At 38.9% G+C, this 22,753-nt stretch overlaps 2 protein-coding genes and 1 pseudogene across 3 annotated transcripts; 1 reads left to right on the top strand and 2 right to left on the bottom strand.

Moving 5' to 3' along the window:
* Positions 1–11,819: 11,819 nt before the first annotated feature.
* LOC121629607 lies at positions 11,820–12,675 on the bottom strand (annotated as a pseudogene).
* A 990-nt stretch (positions 12,676–13,665) lies between these two features.
* Positions 13,666–14,619, bottom strand: LOC121629604 (heat shock protein 30-like). Its single transcript, XM_041969273.1, has one exon. The coding sequence runs from the start codon at positions 14,500–14,502 to the stop codon at positions 13,888–13,890; it is 615 nt and encodes a 204-aa protein (XP_041825207.1). The 5' UTR covers positions 14,503–14,619; the 3' UTR covers positions 13,666–13,887.
* Positions 14,620–15,412: 793 nt separating this feature from the next.
* Positions 15,413–21,527, top strand: stbd1 (starch binding domain 1). Of its 2 annotated transcripts, XM_041969253.1 has the most exons (4): positions 15,413–15,790; positions 17,358–17,671; positions 18,690–19,789; positions 19,850–21,527. In XM_041969253.1, exons 1-4 carry the CDS (start codon positions 15,517–15,519, stop codon positions 20,505–20,507), a joined length of 2,346 nt encoding a protein of 781 aa, XP_041825187.1. In that variant the 5' UTR covers positions 15,413–15,516; the 3' UTR covers positions 20,508–21,527. The 2 variants fall into 2 exon arrangements, with proteins under 2 accessions (XP_041825187.1, XP_041825186.1); XM_041969252.1 differs by having other exon boundaries at positions 15,414–15,790; positions 18,690–21,527.
* The last annotated feature ends 1,226 nt before the right edge of the window (positions 21,528–22,753 follow it).

Raw genomic sequence — 22,753 nt, 5'->3', positions numbered from 1 at the left:
TTTTGCTAGCAAATTCATTGTATGTGCAAACTTATTTGGCAATAAAGACCTGTTCTGATTTTGAAATTGATTTTTTGTCAGATATGCTGAGTGAGTCAGCTTTCAGATCAATAACAGGTTCTCCAGTCTTCTCATCATTTTTAAGCCACCTTGCAAATACACGTGACTTTGCATCAGCTCTGTACTCTCCTGATGATACATAACAGCCACAGCATCTTTTACTCTAGCATAGGGCTGAAACCAGTCAACATTAAGCATGAGACTTAGATTACATGCTTCAGAGAGGAATGGCTTGCCATCATAAGACATAACACTGGTTTACACTGGTTTAAATCTTATTTAGAGAATAGAAAGTACTTTGTGTCAATAGGTAATTTTACATCTGAGCAGACAAGAATTACATGTAGAGTTCCCCAAGGTTCCATCCTGAGGCCTCTTCTGTTTAACATCTACATGCTCCCACTGGCACAGGTCATAAAGAAAAACAACATTAGTTACCCACAGATGTATATTACAATGTCACCAGGAGATCGAGGCCCCGTACCGGCTCTTGGTAAATGCTCTGAGGAGATTAATGATTGGATGTGTCTGAACTTTCTTCAGTTAAACAAAAACAAAACTGAGGTGATTGTATTTGGAGCCAAAGAGAAAAGATTAAAGGTCACCACAGAGCTTCAGTCTATACACCTAAAAACCACCAACCAGGCCAGAAATCTGTGTGTATTGATGGACTCAGACCTTAACTTTGAGAAACACATTAAGGGAATTACAATGTCAGCCTACTATCACCACTAGAAGTCCCAGAGAGGGGTCAATGGACCTTTCTACCTTTACAACCCAGAGATGGGTCGATTGACCAGTAGGATTTTAGCTAAAATCCTGTCTTAAGCTGCGAACAGCTTCTTTTGTTTGTAGACGAGTCAATTACTGGCACACCCCAGGAGGGCGCATACTTAGGGGAGACACTGTAGACTCTTGAAACCGGACTGTCAACTTTTGCCCAGAGCTTGGCTTGAGACACTGCTTGGTCCCCTGAGTATGAGATTGGAGTAGACCTCAAACAGATTCAGAAAGGTTTTCCTGCATTCTAGTATATTTCAAATAATTAAAAATATATTTGATATGATATATGATATATACCTCCTCGACACATTTGTGTGCTTTTAGAAGAAAAAAAAAAGATAATCATTGTGGGCCTTCAATAAAAAAGCAAACAATTTAGAATGATATGACAAAATGATGAATTCATATTTTTTTTAAAAATCACTTTAAAAGGTCCAGCTCTCCTCTTTTCATACAAATGAAAAAATACAAATTTTTCAGAATTTTTGACCAATTTTTCAAACTTTCTAACCCAATGTTCATGTACCTTATGTCCAAAAAGCCCAAGCAATGAACAATTTTGAATATTTAAAATGAACATTTTTTGATTGTGGTGGTACAGGCAGGGTCTGTGAGTAAAATGTCCAGAAGCATTAGTGTCTAAGTCAAGAGGGCATAAATGTCAACATGACAAAGATATAAAAGAACAACTGTGAATTTTTTCCAATGCTTTTTATTTTTGTCATAAAAAAAACAACAAAACAGTTAAAATAATGCAAGTAATGAAACAATTTCACAAATATTTACACAAGGCTACAGTGGCATGCCCTTGTGTGAATGGCTTTTCTGCTCTTTCAGCAGTCCGTCTGTGCTAAGTCCAAACATGCTTGGCACTTCCATGGTATCTCCATCCTGCATTTGCCACATGTGTATTTGTAGCAGTCAACACATCTTACAGTTGCGCAATTGTTCTTGCATCGATGGTTGACCTGACATTTTGCCCTTTTCCCAGGGCTAGGTGTGGGAGGTTGCTGCTGAAGCAGTTGCTCCTTATGTGCCTTCTTCTGACTCACATGAGAGTTGGCCAACTCTTTCGCGAGCTCAACCAGGAAGTCCACTCTTCTCTCCTGCACTCCGGTGCATTCCTTATGAAGAACATGAGCGTTCAGTGCCGCCATGTCGATCATGTTGTAGAACACGGCGACTGGCCATCTCCGTGTTCCTGCACGCACGCTGTACTCCCGCACCATCTGGTCCATCACATCCACACCACACTTTGTGGTGTTGTATTGTGTGACAGTGTTTGGCTTCCTTTTGGTGGTATTCTCAGTCTCAACCACATTGTGCATGCTGCTGAGAAGATAGACAGTCTTTTTCCGTTTCGGCGCATATACTGTGAGTGTTGCACCAGTGGTGGAAAACACTCGAGTGGTGAATTTAGTGTGGTCCTTCTGTCTAGTTGACTGAGGAATTTCCCGGCGAATCTTGTTGACTGTGCCAAGGATGGTGGTTTTCCGGCTAAGCAGTCGTTGCGCAAGGGACAGCGATGTAAAAAAATTGTCTGTTGTTACAGTTCTGCCCTTATCCATGAACGGCTCCATCAGCCTCATCACTACACTCTCAGAGAGTCTCTCTCCACTGGGACTACTGGGGTCCTTGCCAAGATATGGCAGGATATTGCAAATGTACTTTGATTTCAAGTCACAAGCCAGCCAAAACTTAATGCCAAATTTGTCCGGTTTTATGCCAAATTTGTCCGGTTTTGTTGCAATGTACTGCAGAAAACTGCAGCGAGTCTTTGTCGGGAAAAGCTGTTCATCAATAGTGATGTGTCGACCAGGGTTATAAGATCTGATGCAGTTATTGACAAAAGATTCCCACAGATTAGAAATTGCAGCAAACTTATTTGTCTCCACTCGCTCACTGCGTGTGAACATGTTATCAAAGCGTAGGTGTTGCATGATGTTTTGGAAGCGGTTTCGGGCCATAGTAGCAATGATTCGTGGGTTTCCCAGCTCTGCTGACCAATTGTCACGTAGTGATGGAACTTTCTTCACCCCCCGCAAGATAATAATTGCAATAAATGCCATTAGTTCTGGGAGGTTCATGAACCATTCTGCCTGCTCCTTTTGCCGTGCATGCTGAATGGTCCATTCTTGAATGCTACGAAGCATTTCAAGTGTTATAAAACAGAAGAAGCTTTGAAGACGAGTCCGGATACTTCTTCTGGCCTTAGCAGTTGGCTCTCCATCTGTGCCGTATGGTTCTATTGGGGTGAAATTGAGACATGTCCCCAGCTGTTCTTCATGCCACACTGTGCCATCTTTAGCCATCTCTGTCCTCTCACTTCCCAACCGAGCCCTCTTTTCTGGCAGTGGAGCAGTCTCATCATCTGCAAGGTAAACAATTTCACAATTTCAGAGGACGAAAATAGGATGTTTTGGAAATAAGATTAAAAAAATCCTTTATTTGTACAAAAATGGAGAAATTCCAGTGTTGCAACTCACAGTACAGGACAAAGCAGAAAGAAAGAAATTTGTCATACCAAAAAGTTCAATAATAGTTTCAAATCTTACCTGAAGACTGCTCAGAGTCAGAGTCCGAATCCAGCTGAATTTGTATCTCTTCTCCATCTGAGTCACAAGGGTTTGTATCGTTGAGGATCAGGTCCAATGCCTGCTGAGTTGTAAGCCGCCTCTGCATTTTGCTTCCTTCTATTTGTTGGAGGTGAAGCTAGCTACTATTTATCCCCCTCAGCCCACCATCCCCCACTGCCACAGAATTTACCAGACGTTTCAAGGTAACAAGGAGGGGCTGGATGCAATGGGTGCATTCCTCAGGTAATGGCTGCATTTACAAATGAAGAGATGCTAATTTTTGCCAGCAGAGTCGTCAGTTTGGACTAAAGGTCTTTCGACCCTTCTCTGGGACTTTAGGGAGATATCAAAATTCCTGGGACTTCTAGTGTTAAGAATATATCACAGGTAAAAGATCTGATGTCTCAGCAGGACCTGGAAAAACTAGTCCATGCTTTCATCTTTAGTCAGCTTGATTACTGTAACAGTTTTTACAGGTCTACCTAAAAAATCAATTAGACACCTGCAGCGTATTCAGAACTCTGCTGCTCGAGTCCTCACTAAGACCAAGAAAGTGGACCACATTAGTCCAGGTCTGAGGTCTTTACACTGGCTGCCTGTTCGTCAGAGAATAGACTTTAAAGTTCTAATGCTGGTCTATAAAGCTTTAAATGGTTTAGGACCAAAATACATCAGTGACCTCTTGACCCAGTATGAACCTGCCAGGACCCTCAGGTCATCTGGTTCTGGTTTCTTATCAGTTCCCAGAGTCAGAACCAGACATGGAGAAGCTGCATTCAGCTTCTATGCTTCACATGTCTGGTACAAACTCCCAGAAAGCCTCAAATCAGCTGAAACACTTTATTTATTATTCATGTTTTAATATGGTCATTCACTTTATTTCTTTATTTATAAAAAAATATTTCTTTCTTCCTTTTTTTCTTTCTTTCTTTCTTTCTTTCTTTCTTTCTTTCTTTCTTTCTTTCTTTCTTTCTTTCTTTCTTTCTTTATTTATTTATTTATTTATTTATTTATTTATTTATTTATTCATTCATTCTGTTTTTATTTCATTAATTGCATTTCTTTTAATCTTTGCTTGTTTTTTTATGCACTTATATTGATTTCTGCTCCCTGTTGAAATGTTTTATGTAAAGTACTTGCTATACAAATAAATTTGCCATGCCTTGCCTGAGTCATCTGGAGCATTGTCACCTCTGAGCTGTTTACCTGCCTCAACAGTGGGCAAGTATGCAACCGTTATTCAAGCTGAAACGGCCCTACTTGAGTAGAGGTATTGTAATGAATATTCCAGTGATTCTCAAGCTTTTTACCTTGAGGACACCTTCATACAGCTACCCAAAAGCTGTGGGCAAGTATGGAACTGTTATTCAAGCTGAAAAAGCCCTACTTGAGTAGAGGTATTGTAATGAATATTCCAGTGATTCTCAAGCTTTTTTCCTTGAGGACACCTTCATACAGCTACCCAAAAGCTGTGGAGCCCAACACCCACCCAATACTAAAACCATACTTGACTATATGCTTTCACATTTTGGCTGAGTTCACTTTTGTCCTTTGATAATCCCAAAGCTAGCATGCAGCCTTTTACATTAATACTTTTCCTTTTTAATAGGGATTATCTGAACTGTGGTGTCTCTCAGACATGTTTCATCAATAAAAATGGTGCAGTAAAAACTAAGGTTACCAGGATACACATGCACTACTAATAAAAAAATAATAGATTGGATTTCTATGGTGCTTTTCATGAAAAAATGGCAGCTAACTGGTGCTAGTGTTGTCTTCAATCCCCACGAAACATTCATACACAAGCAATGTGGATGCTGGAGACAAGAGGGCTGAAGTGTTTCAAAGGCACAAGTTACCACAGAATGACTGGGGGGCAGAAATCTGACTGCAGACCTTTTGATCACTGCATGACCTGCTTTACCACAATAGCCACTGCTGGCTCTCTGCTACTGTAGCTCCACCAGTTCATTGACCTCACCAAATAACAAAGTACATAGACCAGAACTGATTGCATGCAAATGTGGCCAACTATTAATTTTATTTTATTTTATTTATTTATTTTTTAACAAAGGGTTTGTTTTAAAATAGCAGCTTCTCACAGCCCCCATTTATTCACAGTTTGACCTGGTATAAAACAGCTGGTGTTTTCAGGCTCTTAAAATGCAGGTTCCACATCAACAAAATCTAAACTATAAAAACCATAGGTAGATGAAACTCAAATTGTTTCCTAGACTTTGACCTAATTTTAATAACAACACAGGAGTTCAACGACTCTAATGTTAATGTCCAAAAAAACAGCCTTCAAGACTGGAAATACTTACCACATGAATGAAAATTAAATAGCCCATTCATATGACAACTGAAACAATCAGGGACTTAAGCTCATTTTGCATACCATACCTCTTTTTCATCACTTTGAAGATCAGCTGTGGTTTCCTTGTTTCCACTTCCATTTCTGTGTTTTATTTCACAATTTTCTTTGGGGCAACCCTGCGAGATGAATATTTAAAAACCATAGTCAGTGCATTTTATGAGTAAATGATACTTGCAACTATAGGAAAATAAGGGTATTGACAGGGTTGTTAGTTTAGCTCAAAATGACCACTAATCAATATGGAGAGAGCACACAGCAAACACATTCATACTAGGAAGTTTACCATAGACCATGTACTTGTAGTGAACTAGAAACTATTATAGCGTAATACTACTTCAGACTAAAATATATTTTTTTAGTTTTAGGTTTTTAGCAGTATACTTTCCTTTATAAGCTCATTTTAAGTTGACACTCCAGTTCCAGTGTACTAGACAGTCCATGTAATATTTGTTGAGAATACTTTTATTAATTTAAATTTTACAATTTAGTCCAAAGAGTTATTACATTAGTCTACACTACAAGTACATAGTCTGTAAAAGTACTTCCTATTCTTATACTGCTTATACTTATGCTATTGCATACTTTATAAAATAAACTTCAACTGTAATGCTTTTGCTAATGAAAAGACCTTAGTGGTGTAATGTTATAAAATACTCTATGTATTCATCTTTTGTATCCATCTGTCCAGAGCATTCTTTTTGTCCATATTTACGTAAATATTCACAGTATGTGGTTTTACACACAATCTCTCCACAGTAGAGGTATCTAGGTTTTCTCTTAACTCCATGTTTCACTGGCATAGTCATGTCCTTCCAAAGATTTAATCAGCGCTGAAGATAATAAAAGGTAATGTACTGGAGTTAATTTGATTGGTTATTCGGTCTTGTCTCGTAAAATCTCGCGATGCTAGATTGTTTGAGGAGCTTGACTTCATTGGCTACTTCCACAAGCCAATCATATCAAATCTGTGGGTATTGTTGGGGGCCAGAGTATATATAAGGTGTTCTGATTGCGGTTAAGCTGCTGTCCCGATTTGTGTGTTATCCGGTAGAGTTCAGGTTGGTCAGCTCGTAAGTGATGCCTAGCTCAAGAAAACGACACCTCTCCGTTTCCTCAGACTCGGAGGACACCGAGGACGCAAGTGTTCATGTCAGCGGACGTATAACTGAAACTCTACTATGCGGGTCTTCACGGGGGAACGAAGTAAGACGGCGGCGCTTCACTGGAGCCAGTGGTAGAGCCTGTAGTCCTGAGACCACGGATATGTGGAAGTAAGTTGAAACATGTTTTCTAGACATTTAAGTTGTTCACAGACAAATTGTGGTATATTCTTATATTCATGAAACTGAAGTTACTTGAAGCTGAGAGGCTAACCGCTAGTTCACGCCTGAGGATGCATGAGCGGCCATGTTGTTTATGCGGGCAGATACATGTTAAAAACGAAGGTGAGCGGAATCTTAATACCGATAAAACATATTGGCCATCGACACGAGTAAGTTTGAACTGCAGCGTTACCAGTGCTTCTGTCGGGAAGTTAAGATTGTATCATCTGGAAAAATATAGAGCTGGTGGTGGATGTCCCGTTATACCGCGAACTTCGTGGAATTTGCAGCTACGCCAGCAAACGAAGCATGAACAGTAGTTACAGCTGGTTTGAGGTGTACTTTAGTTTATTTTTTCCCTACAACTTTACTGTTAGCTATGTTTTCCCGTAGTTCCATTGTGTGATGTACGTCGTCTTTAGACGTTTGTGTATTGCATAGTACATGTAAAATATGTAATATCAAAATTATTGTTGTTGGCAGACCGCAGGTTTGACATTATAGACAGTGTTGGATTAATGTGCGCGCTGAAGTCTTTTACTGGAGGATGCTGTCAGCTTGATGAGGAACCTGAGGAGACCAGAATGCTTGTACACCCTGAGAGGGTGGTTGGATATGTACGCACCAAATACACTATTTTGAGCAGCTCAGTACAACTATGCTTGGTAGATCCTTGTGAAGAAGGTAACTGTTACCTAATAAAATTTGTTCTGTATGTTGTGCAATGGAGTGTATCTCAGTGTATGTGTATAAATCGAGCTTACAGGTAGTACAGGATCAAAACAGCACAGAATGAAAGTATGGCGGCCCCGTCCCACAATGCACGTGGCCAAGTTCTATTAATTGTTCAACACCATCATGTCCTTTTGTCTTCTGTTGACACTAGTGAAATTATTGTTCATGTAAAGAAAATGTTTTCTGAAGTGATCAATATCTGAAATGTTTCAGGTCACTGTGCAGTTTAAACCTGAAAATTGACATGGTGATGGAGAAACTGGTTAAACTGACAGAAACTGTGGAAAACTGCCTAGCAGGACCTGCGGAACCACAGACTCAGCAGCAGATTCCTACAGCCCTATCTGTAAGTTGTTCACTAAGCCTTTTTTTGTTGTACTAATAGATTTTAGTAAAACAGATCTAACATGCATCTTCATACACTGTTACTACTGTTACAAGGTCCCTAAAGAGGGGGCCCCCTGAGGCTTTGAACAGTCAGAGCCACTGTGATATCCACACATTGTCCTTATTTTAGGGAAAAAAATGTAAGGCTACATGTTAGCTTTATGGAACCACTTCCTTGGATAAAATATGTCTGCAAACACAGACATAAAGAAAAAAACAACTGATACAGACAAATTAAAAGCTGCTGTAATGAGGTGTTTCAAAAGTTTGTCAAAATATTTTTCTCACATGATCTAAATTTTATCTGTTTGATATTTGCTGTTTTAGCGTGAGGTAGAAAGGATCCACAGAAGTCTGGAGGACGGGCACAAATACAGGGGAAATGAGAGGTAAGACATCTCTAACCATTTAATAGTCTGTAAACTGATTACAAGATATTTATTTTTTTATGCAGCATCACCTTCAGTGGTTATTTATTCATCAGGTCATAGACGAATGATGCTTTAGTCCATCTTAAATTAACTCAGATACAAAAATAATGGCACTTTGATTTTACATAGTCACCAACAGATTTTCAGATCTCAACAACCGAAGGCATAGAGTGAGTTGAATCACTTATAGATTTTTTTATTTATTTTAAGATCCTTTAGAATGCATCAGATTTCTGATTTGCTTTTTTATCACATTACCGTGTTGTAGTCAGCAGTTTTATCTCTGGATACAATAACTGAAATGTGTTGTATGACCTGGATAAAGATGAAGTTTCTGGCAGTGCAGAGGCAGTAAAAAATGTTTTAATATGTTCATTCTTTAATTTATACATTTCAAAGTGTTCTCATTGACCTATAAAGGTAATTCACCATCGAGTAATATCTAATGTTTTCTGTTTAAGCTTCTGAATTCGCGCCGATCTGCTGATTGCTCCATCTTAACTGATGAGGAGTAGATACCTGGAAGAGGTGCCTGCATGCCTGATGAGCGACAAGAAGATGGTCACAAAGACATGTGGAAAGTGTATCCGGCATATATAGCCAGAAGCAGCCGCCATTTATTTGGAATAAAAATGTCCTTTAATTAAAAAAAGGAAAAAACATTGGTCTCTTTTTCATGTCTGATATCTTTTCCTTCAGCAGTGCAGTTTTAGATGCACTTGATTTATTAGACTACTTTTCAGTTAATAATGCTGATATGTTTTATACAGTTTAATCGGACCGCATGGGCTGCACGGTGGTATGGTGGTTAGCACCGCAGCCTCGCTGGTTCGAGCCTCTGCTCGGGGGACATTCGAACCGGCGCTGTGGTGGCCTTTCTGTGTTGAGTTTGCATGTTCTCTGTGTATGCGTGGGTTTTACCCGGCTTCCTCACACTGTCCAAAGACATGCATGTTAGGTTAATTGGTCACTCAGTTCTCCCTAGGAGGGAATGTGTGTGAGTGTGTGTGCTCCATCTGTGTTGGCCCTGCCATGGACTGGTGACCCCAAAGGTGTACCCTGCCTCTCGCCTGTTAAATGCTGGGATAGGCTCTAGCTTACCCGCGACACTTAATGGACTAAACGGTAAAGATAAGGAATGGCTCTGACAATCATAAATGAAAACAAAATTTTCTAAATGCTTATTGAAATAGTAACATGTAATTTGGGCCAACGTGTGATTTGTACAACATGTTGGTACACAAACCAAAATTAAAGACACATTTTAACTGTTTGAAACTGATTGGGATTTTAACATGCCTGGTAAGATCTTAAAAGATAATAACTAGGTTAGTACTTTTACATGAAATGCTACACACCAAACCTAATTCTAATAGTAAATGAGGTATCGGGTTCCATTGCACAAATGAAAATTCCACGAAAATCAGGCGGGCATCCATCGATGTTTCCCGTGATCTGTGAGCATGCTTTACCAAAGATGCGTCAATATGCAGAGATCTAAAGTCGGTTCTGTGGGGGATCAAATAAATACACATCTTCTGGATACGTTGCCTTGCGGGTGGAAATCCGTAATTATGGATTTTTTTCGGATTTATTAGGGATCCGTATCCAGGGAGACAAAAAAAAAAAATAGGATCTGTCAGATATGCGGTGCGGATTTTCCCGTATATTGGCCGACAGTAACGGACATATGGCGTATCTTTGTACTTTTAATCCAGTCCACTTAATTCTTTTCATTTTCTTCTCTGATAAAAGTTTTTCATCCTGTCATCGTGACAGTGGTGTTGTGTCACATTAATTCTACAGGTGGGGATTTCTGCTTTCAATCTGCAGGGCGCCACCTACAGCATCAGGAACGTCAGGTCAGAAAGCTGCATGTGCAGCATAAAATAATTCACGATTCAAGTGTTTGTCATTTGCCCAGTAAGGACAAAAGTATCCCATGAACAATGAAAAATAATGAATTTATTATTGTACTTTCAGTATCATTTTATTCTCTCAGTCACTAGATATTTGTTTATTTTTGTTTTATTGTGGTCCTATATTACACTTCTTTATTTTAGTCGTTTTATAATTGAGCAATTTGAGCTGCTTGTAGTGTCTCATCGTGAGTTGGGACGAGGTGGAATGGGATGTTCTTAATGCTTGTTTTATTTTGCAGGGTTTTTTTTTTCCAGTTACACGTTTGTGTTCCTTTCAGTTTTGTATGAGTACTATGATACAAATGAAGTCTGACTGATACACTGATCACTTTGTGAGTTTGCTTCAGACAAACAACTGATCAAAGAAAACATTTTTGGTGGCTTAGATGTGTTTTTTTGTGGTAAAATAGTTTAAAGCTGGAATTTTGACAAACTTGTTTAATCATCAGGTTTTTAAAGCACTTCCTTAAAACAAAAACGATCATTGGCTCCTAACATTTTTAATAAATAAAAATAAAATAAATAAAAAGCAAAACAAACAAACAAAGCATAAACTGCATAAAAATCAACTGTTTATCTTTATACTGTTAATTTAGTTGTAATGTGTTTATACAACATTTACATCACCTTTATGCCAATAAAGTTGTTAAGTTGTTTGATATTTTTCTGCAATTTGACAACCACTATTTTTTTATTCTTAAACCAATAAGAAAAAATAAAGAATAAAACATAAAAAGATGTGGAATCCTTTATGGACAATACAAGACAATATTTACAAGTAATATTTCTGGGCTAAAACTGATTTATACTGTAATTCTTGTTGCAATAATTTGTTTATTTGGCTTCACATACTTTGTAGTTATGTTGAGTTAATTATTTTAAATGTCAAATTAAGAATGATCCTTTTCACAAAAAATATTTTCACAAGTTTAACAGTTGTTTAGATTTACTTTACGTGCATTAATGCAAACATTACTTTTCCCATTTTTATTTATTTAGTCAAAAACATATTTGTGTCTTTTATGCATTTTATTAAATCATTAAATCGGTGTCTTTTATATTCATCTAGTTTTTATCTTTTTAAATTTTACTAACATGTAGTATTGAAAATCACATCAAATATATCCTAAATAAAAGCAAAGACACAAATTATTAAAATCTGAGGAATTTATTAACATCAGTGATATAAAAAACATGACATAGTAAATATAATTGTCTTCCATCCATATAAAACATTTCTTTATGGCACATTTACATGTTTGTCAGTCTGACTCTGAAAGCTGAACTTTTACTTCTTTGTGGAAAACAGTGAAAAAGTTTCTGCTTTTAAATACATTAAATCACAGTCATCATTCATCAATATAAAGCATTAGTACAACATCATGTATATCAGTCCATGTCTTCAGCTTCCTTCTATGATCTGTTGTGTGTCTCCTCTCTGGTCTCTTCTGCCTGTGAACACACACTCTGCTGTGTTTCCTCCTCTGAGCTCCTCTTGATAGTCAGCTCTCTCTCAGCCTCCTCAACACGTGGAGCTTTGGCTGCCTAGATGTGGAGCTTTCCGTCTGGAAACAGGCAGCAGGAGACGTCTTCAGGGTTGGTCCCTTCAGGCAGATCAAACTCCTGTCTGAACTCCTGGAGTCTGTAAGAGTAGGAGCCTTTCTCGTCCTCCTACTTCTTCTCCGTCTTCCCACTAACTCTCAGCTTCCTGCCCACCTGCCTGACAGACAGCTCCTCTGGGGAAAAGCCTCTCGTGTCCAGGATCAGGCCAAAGTGCTCTCCCTCTTTCTCCAGCTGGAAGGAGACTGGTTGCAGGGCCACGCTGCTCTGGAAAGGCTCTGTCTTCTCCAGGATGTTGTGTTGAAATTTGTCCATCATCTCCAGACGACTGTGCAGATCCTGCAGGTTTCTCTGCAGGAGATCCTGCTGGTAGAGCAGAGGTCTGACCTCTGGCCACAGACTGCGTACAGGCCAGTAGAAGTCCATGAATGGACTGAGGGCAGAGTGGAATCCACGAGAGCACAGCATCTTCAGTGTGTTTAGTGGTGAGTCCTCTTGTTGTGGGATGAAACTCTGTTCAGGTGTCTGTTTTGTTCTGTGTTGCTTTCTGTCTCAGCAGTGGGACTGTCCCAGCTTTATATTCTAACTGGAGGACGTCCAGAGTCTTCAGGAAGGTTCTGGTTATTACCACACATCTCCACTGGGTGGAGCTGTTTCACTGCAGTCATGATGTCACTGTTATTCCTGTTCATGAAGTCACTCTACATGTTATCATGATAACGTCATTATTCTTAAAATTACAAACCCATAAATACATAAAATCATGAATGAATGAATAAATAAATAAATAAATAAATAAATAAATAAATTTTTAATAAAGTATATCACAATTTGTGAACACTGTATGCTCAGTAGACACATTTTAAAAAGCTTCATCATATGTGTGTTTTGGTTTTTGCTTACAGTTGAACAAAGTTTTGTTTACAACATGTATTTTGAATTTGCCACAAATCTTCTAAATACCAGAGAAGCTGTTGGATCTTTCCTGCAGTTGGACAACCACCGTTTTTTCTTTACTCAACAGATGGACAAAAGAAAGAAAATGACACAACATCTAAAATCCTTCATGCACGATTCAAGACAACATTTACAATTAATATTTCTGGGCAAAAACTGCTTTATGATAAAATATTCCTGAATAATTTGTCTACTCTGCTTCGCAGACTTTGTGGATTTATTCTGATAATTGTTTTAAAGTTGAAATTTAAAAACAACCTTTATCTCAGAAAAATGTTTGACTTTAATAAGATGACATTGATTTGACTTTCTTTATTTGTATTAATGTAAAAACATCTCTTTTAGTTTTTTTCATTTCTTTAATCACATTTTTGTCTTTCATACATTTATATAAGTCAATATCCTTTACATGTTTATTTTCTTGTTTTATGCAGTTTCATTTTTTTGGCCTCATTTTGTGGACAGTAAAAATCATACAAATTAAAAACTTAGTAAAAATACCAAAGACACAAAATTATTAAAATTTGAGGCATTTATTCAAATCAGTAACATAAAAACATGACATAGTAAATATAATTGTCTTCCATCAATATAAAACATTTCTTTATGGCACATTTACATGTTTGTCAGTCTGACTCTGAAAGCTGAACTTTTACTTCTTTGTGGAAAACAGTGAAAAAGTTTCTGCGTTTAAATACATTAAATCACAGTCATCATTCATCAATATAAAGCATTAGTACAACATCATGTATATCAGTCCATGTCTTCAGCTTCCTTCTATGATCTGTTGTGTGTCTCCTCTCTGGTCTCTTCTGCCTGTGAACACACACTCTGCTGTGTTTCCTCCTCTGAGCTCCTCTTGATAGTCAGCTCTCTCTCAGCCTCCTCAACACGTGGAGCTTTGGCTGCCTGGATGTGGAGCTTTCCGTCTGGAGACAGGCAGCAGGAGACGTCTTCAGGGTTGGTCCCTTCAGGCAGATCAAACTCCTGTCTGAACTCCTGGAGTCTGTAAGAGTAGGAGCCTTTCTCGTCCTCCTGCTTCTTCTCCGTCTTCCCACTGACTCTCAGCTTCCTGCCCACCTGCCTGACAGACAGCTCCTCTGGGGAAAAGCCTCTCGTGTCCAGGGTCAGGCCAAAGTGCTCTCCCTCTTTCTCCAGCTGGAAGGAGACTGGTTGCAGGGCCACGCTGCTCTGGAAAGGCTCCGTCTTCTCCAGGATGTTGCGTTGAAATTTGTCCATCATCTCCAGACGGCTGTGCAGATCCTGCAGGTTTCTCTGCAGGAGATCCTGCTGGTAGAGCAGAGGTCTGACCTCTGGCCACAGACTGCGTACAGGCCAGTAGAAGTCCATGAATGGACTGAGGGCAGACTGGAATCCACGAGAGCACAGCATCTTCAGTGTGTTTAGTGGTGAGTCCTCTTGTTGTGAGATGAAACTCTGTTCAGGTGTCTGTTCTGTTCTGTGTTGCTTTCTGTCTCAGCAGTGGGACTGTCCCAGCTTTATATTCTAACTGGAGGACGTCCAGAGTCTTCAGGAAGGTTCTGGTTATTACCACACATCTCCACTCGGTGGAGCTGTTTCACTGCAGTCATGATGTCACAGTTAATCCTGTTCATGAAGTTGCTCTACATGTTCTCAACTTAAGGTTATAATTAATAAAAGACAAAGAATAAAAATCTAACGACCAAGCAATAAATAAATAAATAAAAAAACATAAATAAATAAATGAATAAATAAATAAATACTCTTTACAGTATTGTCAGAATTTATATCAGCTATGAGTTCAATAGACCCATTTCACAAAATATCATGGACACTTTCTATTCTTTTGTATTTTAACCATTTTTTTTCTTTCCACATAGTGAATAGCTTTTTATCTACTTCATAAATGTGGGAACTGGAGTAACAGAAATATTTTTTTAGTTTCTTTGTTTGACCAGTTATGTTTTTTTGTTGTTGTTTTTTATTTTATTTTTTATTTTTTTGTGATTTATTAAATTTAATTATCAGCATTTTCCAGCAATCCTCCGCTGTAATCTATAATGTTGGAATATGTGCCAATGGTTAAAAATAGGAAAAATCATTCATGATGTGATGAGACAAATTTTGAGTAAAATTTTGAGTTGCTTTCCCAACTTTTCTTTCCATAGCGGGAAATAACGTTCATCACAGTCAGTCGTTGAGCTTCAAAGCAGATCTGTCCCATTTTTTCTCAATGAAATCAGCGTCCTCGTGATTCAGTCAGCCAATGAGAGGATCGCACCTGCAGCCACTCACAGCTCTTTAGCAGCAATTAGGAATCACCACACACACACACGCGTCTGGGGTGGACAGGAGTTCATAGCCGCTGGGCTCTCACACACGCAGACTCATCCCAGGGCTCCTCATCACCTTCATCAGGTTGTAATGCAGCTGAAAAACAGCAGCCCCGTGGCTACGGAGAAACGCATGGACCTGGCCTCGCTCTTCTGCGTGATCGGTCGACATGGTCCTGCCGTGGCCGTGGCTGTGTTCGCGATGGTGTCGGTGCTGGCGGGTTTCATCATTTACCGGAACGTGAAGGGGAAGCGGAGGAAGGCCGCGACTGGAGCCGCTGACGGTGACAGCAGGAGCCCTGGAACGCTGACAGACGCGACGTTGCTGCAGTCGGAGGAATCACGGAGCCGCGTGGAGTCAACAGGTAAGATTCACGCAATAATCAGAGGGTGACAGCTGCGCCACAGACGCAGGAATTCACACTTTGTAATCGGACACGTCGTGATGGGTTCGGTTTAAAACGCCAGGCGCTCAGTTTTAGATCATGTTGTAGAAACGTGATCGCCATGTTGGGAAATAGAAAACCTCCAGGACCAAGTAGGGAAAGTGGATTCACTAAGTTCACATATTACCCAAGTGTTAATGGAAGTGTTGGAAATTAATGGGACTGGAATCTGATTTCAGTCCTCCAGTAGGCTCTAAAAACACACTGATCAATAGTATAACTCAGCTGACCTATTAATGAAGTTTTATGGAATTGATTGTGTGCATGAATCCTAAAGTTTTTACATTTTACTCTTCTGGGAGGGTTTTAAGTCAGGTTATTTTGGAAAACCACAGAGGGAATAAAACTACACACCCAATTTTAAGATGTTTCATTAATCACTCTTGGAAGTTTAATTTTTTTTAAACTACTTGCCTTACCACATTGCATATCAATAGTTAATAACTTGCTGATTTCAGGCTAATATTTAGCTTTTATCTAGTTTTATGAACATTTGAGCAATTTTTAAATAATTTGGTTTCTATTACTCATGCTTTCCATGTTTCCTGACCGGCAGATATATGTTCAAAATGAAAGATTACCTAAAATAGTATAAGGTTGACTGTTAAATGGTGGTACACTTCAGGATGGAAAGATTTTTGGAAGAACTGCAGACTGGGATGTCTGTTACAAATGAGACCTGTGCTGATTTACATATTCGGGTGAACAAAAACTTATCTTTGATATGCTTATGGAAACTAAACATTTTTGGTAATTGTAGATCAGTCCTGAAGGGCATGAGTTCATTCCTCCCCGTGGAGCAACTTTAACCTTAACTGTTCTTTTTATAGGGAAAAAAATTTTTTTTGATTTTGATGCCAGCAACATGTTTCAAAAGTTGAGACGGGGACATGTTGACCATTGTGTTGCATCATGTCAGTGTTTCAGGATTGCTACATTCTCCTGCTCAGTGATTCAGGGCCTCTGTTACATGCTTGAGTTTTTGTGAACTTTCTTCTGCAGCCAGGCTCTATATGGAGTCATGTTGAAATTCTGGTTTCTTTGCCTTGCTGAAATTTATAATAAAAGGGCTTCCATTGGGGAAAAAAGATGTCCAGATGGCAGCAGATGTTGGGTATTTATGGTGTTATCAAATATGAAACGTCTGTGCACTAGCCGGTTTATAGTGTGCATGGACAAACAAGTCGGTCCCTCCCCTCTTTAGTCCAGAGGACAAAGCATTAATGTTTTTAGGAGCCTAAATGCCTACATGATCAGTTCACAGCTTCACCTATTTTTATTCAATACTGCCTGTTGGTCAAAAGATCACAACTGAGTACCATGTTTTTTAGCATTGTCCCTTCACACAGATCTCTATACATTCTTATGTTGCAATGTTGTAAGCTGACATTTTAAGGTTTACCATTAAACTCCACCATATAGTGTCTTTTTTTTAAATTACAAAGTGAGTTTAAACACAATCATAAATTAACTTTTTTGTTTACAGATGTGAGTGACGAAGACCTGTCAATCAAGGAGGATGCTGATGTAACTCTAAGTCTTAAACTCAGAAATCGCCGTGCTGCTGCAGAAAGGAAACCTTATAGTCCTCTTAAAAAGGATTCTGAACCAGATGATGGACAGCTCAGGTCACTTATGCAGGACTCTTACATTATGCAAAATAATACTTGTACAGCAGAGAATGTGGATGTAGAGGGTGACGTTTGCCAGGATGTAACAGAAGACTCTGTGAAGGCTGCAAAGGAGGACCATGATGACTGCTTGAAACCTGCAGTGATTTGTGAGAGCCATAAAGAAAAGGTGAGCAGTCATTTCAACAACTTTTGATGCTCATATTGCTGTAGTTCTCTTCAGTGTTAAAAAATAGACAAATGTTGGTTACGACTACCATAATATTTTGAAAATTAACATATGCTCCTAAATGGTTAATTTAGACTTTTGCTTCATTGCTGGACACTTCTGGGTATGTACTTGCAGGATTTCATTTCAGTAATGATCATACCGTGTAAAAAATATCTTTTTAGTCTTGTATTTTTTTAGGAGTTTTAAATCTACTTCCTGTGTACTCAATGGCTTCCATTAGCAATTTGCTATTTAACTTCCCTATTTTTACAACAGGGTTGTGGCAATACAATAAAGTCAACCAACAGACTGGAGTTAAATAATCTGTGCAGCTCTTTTATTCTTTGGAAATGCAATGACCAATCTGAGGGACGACTCGAGTCTTGCATGGAAAAGTTCCTCATACTGAAAGGAACTAAACTGACTAGAAACCAAGTAGTAACTGTAAAGGCTTGGAAATGAGGCAAAGAGGAGAAATACTTAATTCACACCTTCTTGTTGCTCCTTTTTCACCTAGTTTTTGTGAATATGTAATTAAGCCTGAAAGGAATGCGGTTTCAGATTAAATTTTATGAATCACTCCAGCTTTACTCAAATGGCTCCAAACTGAACAATGTGGTGACTATTTAACGCGAAGCCTGTACATGTCACAAACCAAGTGTTGGTGTAGTTTCTCAGTCATCTAGATTGTGGAAGTCCAATAGACTCTTACAGCCCTTGCAATGCAAAACCAAGGAGTTATATCTTCGTCCACTTCTTTAAGAACAGTTTTGAAAAATGAGTTTCCCAATGTACAAGCTCATGTTCTGTCTCCTGGTTGTCAAAACTGAAGATTAGTAAACTTGGTTGAAATGTAGCTGTGCTTATTTGATGCTGGTCTCATGTGACTTAAGATACAACTTAAAAGAAATGGTTGGCTTAGTAAAAAAAAAAGGCTATAAAAATGGATATGAACGTTACCTTTTTCTGTTTCCAGGTGCTAATGCCAGAGGATGTTGAGAAGGTGACTACAGAGGAGGTTGTCTTGGGTCAAATAAGTCATGAGGGGAAAACTTTTCCATCTTTAGATAGCCCAGCTTGTTCTGAAGAAAATGCTACAATGACTGAAACCCAAGATGGACTAGAGGGTAAAGTTGTCACATCGGAAACAACGGAGTCCTACATGGAAGAGCCTATTGGTCACACAGATGCAGACATTGGAGAGGAGAATCACCACCCAGATCATACTGATGTCTCTAAAGATGGCACCAACTTTCTGCTTCTGGAGAAAGAAATGAAAATTGAGGCACAAGAGGAGCGATTAGATGACCAACTGGCTGCTTCACAACAGGAGATTGGGTTGTCATTTCAACAAACATCTCTGCCATCTCAGCAGGACAACAGTGAGAATGTGATGGATGAGATGCCGTCGATCCAGGTTGGCAACAGGCAACAACTGGAACCTGAAAATGATCCTACTTGTGATCAGGAGATGCTGTCCAATTGTCCAGAACATAGAAACATTCAGGGTGAGAATAATGAAGCAACCACATCTATGATGCCTAATGAAGAAAGTGTGGAGCAGCATGTGTTCTCCTCCATCAGAGACCCTGATGCTGCTGTCTGTGCAAAGGCTAGTCTTACTGCAGCTGTAACATCTGCAGAAATGCCTCATCCTAAGGTGTTTTCATTTCAAGACCAAAAAAGTGACCAAACACACAATCCTGTTCTTCCTGAGGTTACTGCTGCTCCAACCCCTGACATGACTGAGAGCATGAAACCACCCATTTCTCAAATTCCATTGCTATCTTTTGACCAGATTGAGCTTGCTTGGTCTTCCTCTGGTGCCGGTGAGGAGAGCGGGATCTCAAGTATGACAGTCAGCCCTGCTTTGCAAGATGCTGAAATTGAGTGTGACATAACCCCTGAGAATGTGACGCAGTTGATAATGGCTCAGTGTCCGGAGTCTGAAGAACAAACTGAGGATCAGATCCAATTCTTTGTCCATGATGAAGCCATGTCTGTTAATAAAATTGTAGCAGTTACACCTGAATCAATGTTTCTTTCACAGAAACATGACGGTGAGGAAATGGACAAGTTTTCGACAGGTAATAAAGACATGTTTGGTCATGAGGATGTTTACCATGGAGCCACGAGCCAGTCCGCAGTTCAGGTTTCTGAGCTAAAAAAGGAGACGGATATCAAAGTAGAAGTTGTAGAAAGCAAGGACAATGAAAAGACGGAAATCAGTATCATGGCAGCAACTATGGACAATAATGAGTGGATCACAGATGGTAACTATCAAATTCTTCCCTGGATGAACCTGTCTGTTCCATCTCTTGCTCAAAACGCACAAACTGACCCACTGTCTTCTAAAGAACACCACAACCTTCCTCCTGTAGCTGAGAGTCAAAATGCAGACAACCCACGTTCCACTCTGATCAAACAAACTCTTCTTCCCCTCATCGACGAAAACGCAGAAAATGACAAAAAGGTCGTGGCTGTCCAGCCAATGCCCCAAAATGTCAACGTGACCTTCTGCACTCATTACCTCACACAGTCGCCATACCAGAAAGTGGCTATCACTGGGAACCAGCAGGAGCTGGGGAACTGGAAGGAATTCATACCTCTGGAAAAAGACAAGGACGGGCACTGGGCCACCATGGTCAGCCTGCCTGCAGAGAGCCATGTGGAGTGGAAGTTTGTCGTGTTAGACAAGGGGGAGGTGTGCCGCTGGGAGGAGTGTGGCAACCGCCTCCTGGATACAGGCTATGGAGATGATTTGCTTGTGCACAAATGGTGGGGGTTCTTGTAAGAAGATTGAATGGTAGGTGCAATAAGTTCTGGGACTTTATCGGACCAGATAGTCACGTTCATTTGCTTCTGTTTTCAGTTTTTTTTTGTTTTTTTTTTTGTGGGTTAAAAAACACAAGGTTTAGTGTGTTTGGGATGAATCTGGTTGAGAAATGTTCTGCATGTGACCATAACCTGTCATTTTAACAAATCAACTTTTCTTACCAAATCAATTTTGTCAAAATGGTCCCAATTCTTCAGGAAAGGGTAATTTTTTTTTTTTTTTTTTTGTTTTTTTGTTTTGTTTGGGGGTGTGTGTAAAAGATGGGTTGTAGAATAAGCTTAAAAAAATAATTTAAATAGATTTTTAAACTTTTCTAATGTCACTGAAATCATTTTGAGTCTTTAATATTTCATAGTAAAATCACTTTTTGGGGTCACTATCACATTTAACCAGATCTAGCCTGGATTAAACTTAAAAAAAAAAAAAAAGAAAAAAAAAAAAAAAAACAGCCCTGCAGAGATGACTTGATAGCCAGTGACTTGGTGGAGCTGATAGAACTAAAAAGACATTTGCATTTTTTTTTTTTTTCCTCTTATATCTACAATTATGCAAACTACACCTTCATAAACAATTTGATGCAAGTGTTTGACTTCATTATACTGTCCATATGCTGCTTGAATACCCCAGTCTGAGTATTAATTGCACATGGTTCACTTTTACTACAGCAATAATTAAAGCAATAATCGTTCTGTATAATGTATGTTACATCAGGTACTTTTGTGTTTACCACTAAACTGTGATGTTACTGATGCTGCTTCTGTTGTATGGGACTTTGCATGCAAGACTGTCCCTCTGTTCTATAAATGTGCCTTTTTAACTGATTTTCTATGTGTTATGTAATGCATAGTTTGTTGGCCATTGTCTTGTCACAACTTTAATGAATTGGTGTAATATTTGTGTGGCCTTTTAGTCATTTGTGATAATGCTACTTGTGAATGTAATGTAGATGGTTACTGAATAAACTAACTAAATCTGTAACATGGAGTTTGTGCTTTTTATTTTTTTTTTTAAGTAAATCACATTTTGGATATTCAACTAAAAGCGGCTTAAATCAGTACACCAATGTAATACTTCATTTTAAAATGCTGCTTTTAAAACTACAATCTTGTAGGGCTAAATTATCAGCCACTAGTATGCAACTAATGTATTTTAGTGACTACATTTCTGCAAATATTTAACAAGTGTTGCAACAGACTGAAAGTCTAGCAAGGTGATGCACTGAGGGTTTTTTTTTTTTTTTTCCTTCCCCCTCCTTTTTCTAAATGCTGTTGGGACCAAAAGACAACACTGCGGCCTTGTTTTCAGTCCAGCTGGCTTGGAGTTGGTTCCTGCAGGGAAAGCATCATTAGCAGGCATATTTTCATGCCAGCTTGTCAGCTCCACTCAGCTCCTGCTGAAGGTGACACTAGCATCTGAAAAGTGCTTCTGCTCTTCTTCCAGTCCAGTTTAAATGACCTTTTGCATACACTAGCAAATATACTTTATTTTTGCTAGTTTTTGTAAATGATTAATCTGCACCTCCAGAGAGCGGGAAGGTTTTATGAGGTCATTTCAGTCGATTTAAACCATAAGCAGTGATTTAAAAAAACAAAACAATGGGATCATTAGCAGTTCAAAACATAATTCAGAGTAAATCATGCATAATGATCACTCTCAAAGCCCCTGATCTAACTATTTGGAGACTTTAATGTGAGTAAAGGCTTTAGAGAAATTATCAGTAGGATGTGGCAAAGGAGGATGTAGTTACTAGCATTTCTAACTACCTCTTGACCTTAATCTGTGGTTAGAAGGATCCTTGATCAGCGGTAACTAGCACTGACGAGAGGTGCTGCCTTGGTATTAAACCAAGGCAGGATCAATATCATTCACCTCTTGACCAAACAATGATTCAGGGAATCGTTTGACCTCGTTTGCAAATTTTAAACCAGGTCAATAGGACAAAATTCAACTGACAGTCACCTGACTTTAGATTTCAGCTTTTTGCTTAAAACATTTAAGTTCAGGGAACTTTTCTGTTTTCTGAGTCAAATACAGCAAAACAAGGTTACACAAAATGTTGTGAACAAGATGCTTGCCAGTGATAACAACCTCAAGTAATTAAAATTAACACAGTACACGTCCATAATGATGAAAAGCTTAACTAGTATTAGTTGGTTTGGAGACTAGACTGTGAAGAGCTTACTTGGGACTAAATAACCTGAGAG

Source organism: Melanotaenia boesemani, chromosome 19 (genome assembly GCF_017639745.1).
Source record: "Melanotaenia boesemani isolate fMelBoe1 chromosome 19, fMelBoe1.pri, whole genome shotgun sequence".
Taxonomy (NCBI): domain Eukaryota; kingdom Metazoa; phylum Chordata; class Actinopteri; order Atheriniformes; family Melanotaeniidae; genus Melanotaenia; species Melanotaenia boesemani.
The sequence above is the reverse complement of the archived record's forward strand: the minus strand, read 5'-3'. Positions and strand labels throughout refer to the sequence as shown.